General features: G+C 43.2%; 1 protein-coding gene across 1 annotated transcript in view; it reads right to left on the bottom strand.

Moving 5' to 3' along the window:
* Positions 1-288: 288 nt before the first annotated feature.
* LOC119926167 (sterol 26-hydroxylase, mitochondrial) overlaps positions 289-7,682 on the bottom strand; it is a 65,543-nt gene continuing 58,149 nt past the window's right edge. The window contains exon 9 of the mRNA XM_038744465.1: positions 289-558. Within this exon, the coding sequence (XP_038600393.1) occupies positions 439-558 (120 nt within the window). The 3' untranslated portion in view covers positions 289-438. The remainder of the gene's footprint in view (positions 559-7,682) is intronic.

The raw sequence follows: 7,682 nt of genomic DNA, 5'->3' as shown, positions 1-7,682 counted from the left end.
CCTGCCTCAGAGGGTGTCCTAGACGCCCCCTCCCCATCCCCCAGACAACGGAGGGGGTCTCCCAAGCAGAGACCCCTCAACCTCCCTCCCTCGGCCCCCAGACCGGGGCTTGGGCGGGCGTTGGAGGGGAGGTGTAAGACCACGCGGCAGAGGTGGGCTCGGGGGTCACTGGAGGTTCATTCATTCCATCGTATTTATTGAGCGCTTACTGTGGGCGTAGCACTGTCCTAAGCGCTTGGGACGTCCAAGATGGCACCATATAGAGACGGTCCCTACCCAACAGCGGGCTCACAGTCTAGAAAGGTCACTTTATTACTTAACCCATCAATCAATGTTGTATTTATTGAGCGCTGCTCTACCACCCGGGGAAACGGAGGCAGGGGAAAAGCAGGGGTGGCGGGACCCCAGTGTCCCGGTCCTTCGGAAGGGGTCCGGGGCTCAGGGTGTCCTCTGCAGGAAGGTCAGCCTCACGGGCTTGTCGGGCACCAGGACGATGCGGGCTATGGCCTGGACCTTCTCCAGCCCGGGGGCCAGATGGATCTCGTACCTCTGGACCACCTGGGGGTAGGGCGGGGGTGGGGGGGTCAGTGATTTTTGTTTATTTCGTTTATTTTTGTTATTTTGTTAGTACTACTACTAATAATAGTGGCATCTATTAAGCGCTTACTATGTGCAAAGCACCATTCTAAGCGCTGGGGAGGTTCCAAGGTGATCAGGTTGTCCCACGGGGGGCTCACAGGCTCAATCCCCATTTTACAGATGAGGTAACTGAGGCCCAGAGAAGTGAAGTGACTCGCCCAAAGTCACCCAGCTGACAATTGGCGGAGCCGGGATTTGAACCCATGACCTCCAAAGCCCGGGCTCTTCTCCACTGAGCCACGCTGCTTCTCTAGTATGTTTGGTTATTTTGTTAGTACGTTCGGTTTTGTTCTCTGTCTCCCCCTTTTAGACTGTGAGCCCGTTGTTGGGTAGGGACTGTCTCTAGATGTTGCCAACTTGGACTTCCCAAGCGCTTAGTACAGTGCTCTGCACACAGTAAGCGCTCAATAAATACGATTGATTGATTGATTGATTGATTGATTGATGCAGACCCCCCTCCCCACCCCCAGATGCCCCCTCCACTCCCTAGATTACTCCTTTTTTTGGGGGGGGGTGGTATTTATCCTCCCTCTGCCCTATCCCCTTACCCTCCCCACAGCACTTGTACACATTTGTACATATTTATTACTGTATTTATTTTTATTAAGATGCGTATATAGCTATAATTCTGTTTATTCTGATGGTATTGACACCTGTCTACTTGTTTTGTTTTGTTATCTGTCTCTCCATTCGTGAGCCTGTTGTTGGGTAGGGACCGTCTCTAGATGTTGCCGATTTGTAATAATAATAATAATAATAATAATGATGGCATTTAAGCGCTTACTATGTGCAAAGCACTGTTCTAAGCGCTGGGGAGGATACAAGGTGATCAGGGGAATGAATGGGGATGAAGACTGTGAGCCCCTCATGGGACAACCTGATTACCTTGTATCTACCCCAGCGCTCAGAACAGTGCTTTGCACATAGTAAGCGCTTAACGAATACCAACATTATTATTATTATTATTATCAGGTTGTCCCACGTGGGGCTCACAATCTTCATCCTCATTTTCCAGATGAGGTCACTGAGGCACAGAGAAGTGAAGTGACTTGCCCAAAGTCACACAGCTGACAATTGGCGGAGCCGGGAATTTGAACCCACGACCTCTGACTCCCAAGCCTGGGCTCTTTCCACTGAGCCACGCTGCTTGGACTTCCCAAGCGCATAGTACAGTGCACTGCACACAGTAAGCGCTCATCATCATCATCATCAATCGTATTTATTGAGCGCTTACTATGTGCAGAGCACTGTACTAAGCGCTTGGGAAGTGCAAATTGGCAACATCTAGAGACGGTCCCTACCCAACAGTGGGCTCACAGTCTAAAAGGGGGAGACAGAGAACAAAACCAAACATACTAACAAAATAAAATAAATAGAATAGATATGTACAAGTAAAATAAATAAATAGAGTAATATACGATTGAATGAATGAATGAATATTAAGCACTTACTATGTGCCAATCCAAGCACTTCGTACAGTGCTCTGCACACAGTAAGCGCTCAATAAATACGACTGATTGATTGAATGATTGCCAAGCACCATGTAGAGAAGCAGTGTGGCTCAGTGGAAAGAGCCCGGGCTTTGGAGTCCGGTCTTCTAGTCTTCTAGATTGTGAGCCCACTGTTGGGTTGGGACTGTCTCTATATGTTGCCCACTTGGACTTCCCAAGCGCTTAGTACAGTGCTCTGCACACAGTAAGCGCTCAATAAATACGATTGATTGATTTAGAGTCAGAGGTCATGGGTTCAAATCCCGCCTCTGCCACTTGTCAGCTGCGTGACTTCGGGCAAGTCACTTCACTTCTCTGGGCCTCAATTCCCTCATCTGTGAAATGGGGGTGAAGACTGTGAGCCCCCCGTAGGACAACCTGATCACCTTGTAACCTCCCCAGCGCTTACAACAGTGCTTTGCACATAGTAAGCGCTTAATAAATGCCATTATTATTATTATTATTATTATTATAAGCGCTGGGGTAGATACAAGGTAACAATAATAATAATGACAGGATTTGTTAAGTGCTTACTAAGGGCCAAGCACTGTTCTAAGTTCTGGGGTAGATACAAGGTGATAATGATAATAATAATAATGATATTAAGCACTTACTATGTGCCAAGCACCATTCTAAGCGCTGGGGTACATAAAAGGTAGTAATAATAATAATATTGGTATTTGTTAAGCGCTTATTCTGTGCCAAGCACTGTTCCAAGCACTGGGTGGGATACAAGGTAATAATAATAATAACGATGGTATTTGTTAAGCGCTTACTATGTGCCAAGCACCATTCTAAGCACTGGGGTACATACAAGGTAGTAATAATAATAATATTGGTATTTGTTAAGCACTTATTCTGTGCCAAGCACTGTTCCAAGCACTGGGTGGGATACAAGGTAATAATAATAATAACGATGGTATTTGTTAAGCGCTTACTATGTGCCAAGCACCATTCTAAGCACTGGGGTACATACAAGGTAGTAATAATAATAATATTGGTATTTGTTAAGCGCTTATTATGTGCCAAGCACTGTTCCAAGCGCTGTGGGGGATACAAGGTAATAATAATAATAATGATGGTATTTGTTAAGCTCTTACTATGTGCCAAGCACCATTCTAAGCACTGGGGTAATACAAGGTAGTAATAATAATAATATTGGTATTTGTTAAGCGCTTATTATGTGCCAAGCATTGTTCCAAGCGCTGGGCCGGATACAAGGTAATAATAATAATAATAATAATAATAATAATAATAATAATAATAATAATAATAATAGTATTTGTTAAGCGCTTATAATGTGCCAAGCACCATTCTTAGCACTGGGGTACATACAAGTTAGTATAATAATAATAATGTTGGTATTTGTTAAGCACTTACTATGTGCCAAGTACTGTTCCAAGCACTGGGGGGGATACAAGGTAATAATAATAATAATGATGGTATTTGTTAAGCGCTTACAATGTGCCAAGCACCATTCTAAGCGCTGGGGTACATGCAAGGTAGTAATAATAATAATATTGGTTTTTGTTAAGTGCTTACTATGTGCCAAGCACTGTTCCAAGTGCTGGGGAGGATAAAAGGTAATAATAATAATAATGATGATATTTGTTAAGCGCTTACTGTGTGCCAGGCACCATTCTAAGCACTGGGGTACATACAAGGTAGTAATAATAATAATATTGGTTTTTGTTAAGTGCTTATTACGTGCCAAGTACTGTTCCAAGCACTGCAGGGGATACAAGGTAATAATAATGATAATGATGGTATTTGTTAAGCACTTACTATGTGCCAAGCACCATTCTAAGCACTGGGGTAATACAAGGTAGTAATAATAATAATATTGGTATTTGTTAAGCGCTTATTATGTGCCAAGCATTGTTCCAAGCACTGAGCGGGATATAAGGTAATAATAATAATAATAATAATAATAATAATAATAATGGTATTTGTTAAGCACTTACAATGTGCCAAGCACCATTCTAAGCACTGGGGTACATACAAGGTAGTATAATAATAATATTGGTATTTGTTAAGCACTTATTATGTGCCAAGTACTGTTCCAAGAGCTGGGTGGGATACAAGGTAATAATAATAATAATGGTATTTGTTAGGCACTTTCTATGTGCCAAGCACCATTCTAAGCGCTGGGGTATATACAAGGTAGTAATAATAATAATATTGGTATTTGTTAAGCGCTTATTATGTGCCAAGCACTGCTCCAAGCACTGTGGGGGATACAAGGTAATAATAATAATAACAATGGTATTTGTTAAACGCTTACAATGTGCCAAGCACCATTTAAGCGCTGGGGTACATAAAAGGTAGTATAATAATAATATTGGTATTTGTTAAGCGCTTACTATGTGCCAAGCACTGTTCCAAGCGCTGGGCGGGATACAAGATAATAATAATAATAATAATGATGGTATTTGTTAAGCGCTTACTATGTGCCAAGCACCATTCTAAGCATTGGGGTACATACAAGGTAGTAATAATAATATTATTGGTTTTTGTTAAGCGCTTACTATGTGCCAAGCACTGTTCCAAGCACTGGGTGGGATACAAGGTAATAATAATAATAACGATGGTATTTTTTAAGCGCTTACTGTGTGCCAGGCACCATTCTAAGCGCTGGGGTACATACAAGGTAGTAATAATAATAATATTGGTTTTTGTTAAGTGCTTACTATGTGCCAAGCACTGTTCCAAGTGCTGTGGGGGATACAAGGTAATAATAATAATAATGATGGTATTTGTTAAGCACTTACTATGTGCCAAGCACCATTCTAAGCGCTGGGGAACATACAAGGTAGTAATAATAATAATATTGGTATTTGTTAAGTGCTTATTATGTGCCAAGCACTGTTCCAAGCGCTGGGTGGGATACAAGGTAATAATAATAATAATAATGATGGTATTTGTTAAGCGCTTACTATGTGCCAAGCACCACTTTAAGTGCTGGGGTACATAAAAGGTAGTATAATAATAATATTGGTATTTGTTAAGTGCTTACTATGTGCCAAGCACTGTTCCAAGCGCTGGGCGGGATACAAGATAATAATAATAATAATGATGGTATTTGTTAAGCGCTTACTATGTGCCAAGCACCATTCTAAGCATTGGGGTACATACAAGGTAGTAATAATAATATTATTGGTTTTTGTTAAGCGCTTACTATGTGCCAAGCACTGTTCCAAGCACTGGGTGGGATACAAGGTAATAATAATAATAACGATGGTATTTGTTAAGCGCTTACTGTGTGCCAGGCACCATTCTAAGCGCTGGGGTACATACAAGGTAGTAATAATAATAATAATATTGGTTTTTGTTAAGTGCTTACTATGTGCCAAGCACTGTTCCAAGTGCTGTGGGGGATACAAGGTAATAATAATAATAATGATGGTATTTGTTAAGCACTTACTATGTGCCAAGCACCATTCTAAGCGCTGGGGAACATACAAGGTAGTAATAATAATAATATTGGTATTTGTTAAGTGCTTATTATGTGCCAAGCACTGTTCCAAGCGCTGGGTGGGATACAAGGTAATAATAATAATAATAATGATGGTATTTGTTAAGCGCTTACTATGTGCCAAGCACCACTTTAAGTGCTGGGGTACATACAAGGTAGTATAATAATAATATTGGTATTTGTTAAGCGCTTATTATGTGCCAAGTACTATTCCAAGTGCTGGGTGGGATACAAAGTAATAATAATAATGATGATGGTATTTGTTAAGCGCTTACTATGTGCCAAGCACCATTCTAAGCGCTGGGGTACATACAAGGTAGTAATAATAATGATATTGGTTTTTGTTAAGCGCTTACTATGTGCCAAGCACTGTTCCAAGTGCTGGGCGGGATACAAGGTAATAATAATAATAATGATGGTATTTGTTAAGCGCTTACTATGTGCCAGGCACTATTCTAAGTGCTGGGGTGGATACAAGGTTGTCCCACGTGGCGCTCTCAGTCTTCATCCCCATTTTTCAGATGAGGGAACTGAGGCCCAGAGCAGCCAAGTGTCTTGCCCAAGGTCACACAGCAGACAAGCGGCAGAGCCGGAATTCGAACCCAGGACTCCCGACTCCCAAGCCCGTGATCCGGCTGCTAATCAATCAATCGTATTTATTGAGCGCTGCTGAAGAGACCCTCCCCGCCCCCTGCCCCGGGTCTGTCCCTGTCATCATCATCAATCGTATTTATTGAGCGCTTACTGTGTGCAGAGCACTGTACTAAGCGCTTGGGAAGTCCAAGTTGGCAACATATAGAGACTGTGTGCTCTGCACACAGTAAGCGCTCAATAAATACGATTGATGATGATGATATAGGGACGGTCCCTACTCAACTGCTCCTCTGATCCAAGTTAATTAGGCTGAAGAGACCCTCCCCGCCCCCTGCCCCGGGTCTGTCCCTGTCATCATCATCCATCGTATTTATTGAGCGCTTACTGTGCGCAGAGCACTGTACTAAGTGCTTGGGAAGTCCAAGTTGGCAACATACAGAGACTGTGTGCTCTGCACACAGTAAGCGCTCAATAAATACGATTGATGATGATGATATAGAGACGGTCCCTACTCAACTGCTCCTCTGATCCAAGTTAATTAGGCTGAAGAGACCCTCCCCGCCCGCTGCCCCGGGCCTGTCCCTGTCATCATCATCAATCGTATTTATTGAGCGCTTACTATGCGCAGAGCACTGTACTAAGTGCTTGGGAAATCCAAGTTGGCAACATACAGAGAAAGTAAGCGCTCAATAAATACGATTGATGATGATGATATAGAGACGGTCCCTACTCAACTGCTCCTCTGATCCAAGTTAATTAGGCTGAAGAGACCCTTCCCGCCCCCTGCCCTGGGCCTGTCCCTGTCATCATCATCAATCGTATTTATTGAGCGCTTACTGTGTGCAGAGCACTGTACTAAGCGCTTGGGAAGTCCAAGTTGGCAACATACAGAGACTGTGTGCTCTGCACACAGTAAGCGCTCAATAAATACGATTGATGATGATGATATAGAGACGGTCCCTACTCAACTGCTCCTCTGATCCAAGTTAATTAGGCTGAAGAGACCCTCCCCGCCCGCTGCCCCGGGCCTGTCCCTGTCATCATCATCAATCGTATTTATTGAGCGCTTACTATGCGCAGAGCACTGTACTAAGTGCTTGGGAAATCCAAGTTGGCAACATACAGAGAAAGTAAGCGCTCAATAAATACGATTGATGATGATGATATAGAGACGGTCCCTACTCAACTGCTCCTCTGATCCAAGTTAATTAGGCTGAAGAGACCCTTCCCGCCCCCTGCCCTGGGCCTGTCCCTGTCATCATCATCAATCGTATTTATTGAGCGCTTACTGTGTGCAGAGCACTGTACTAAGCGCTTGGGAAGTCCAAGTTGGCAACATACAGAGAAAGTAAGCGCTCAATAAATACGATTGATGATGATATAGAGACGGTCCCTACTCAACTGCTCCTCTGATCCAAGTTAATTAGGCTGAAGAGACCCTCCCCGCCCCCTGCCCCGGGTCTGTCCCTGTCATCATCATCAAT

The sequence above is a fragment of the Tachyglossus aculeatus genome, chromosome 1 (genome assembly GCF_015852505.1).
Source record: "Tachyglossus aculeatus isolate mTacAcu1 chromosome 1, mTacAcu1.pri, whole genome shotgun sequence".
NCBI classification, from domain to species: Eukaryota; Metazoa; Chordata; class Mammalia; order Monotremata; family Tachyglossidae; genus Tachyglossus; species Tachyglossus aculeatus.
Note: the sequence above shows the minus strand (reverse complement) of the source record. Positions and strands in the feature narration are given on the sequence as shown.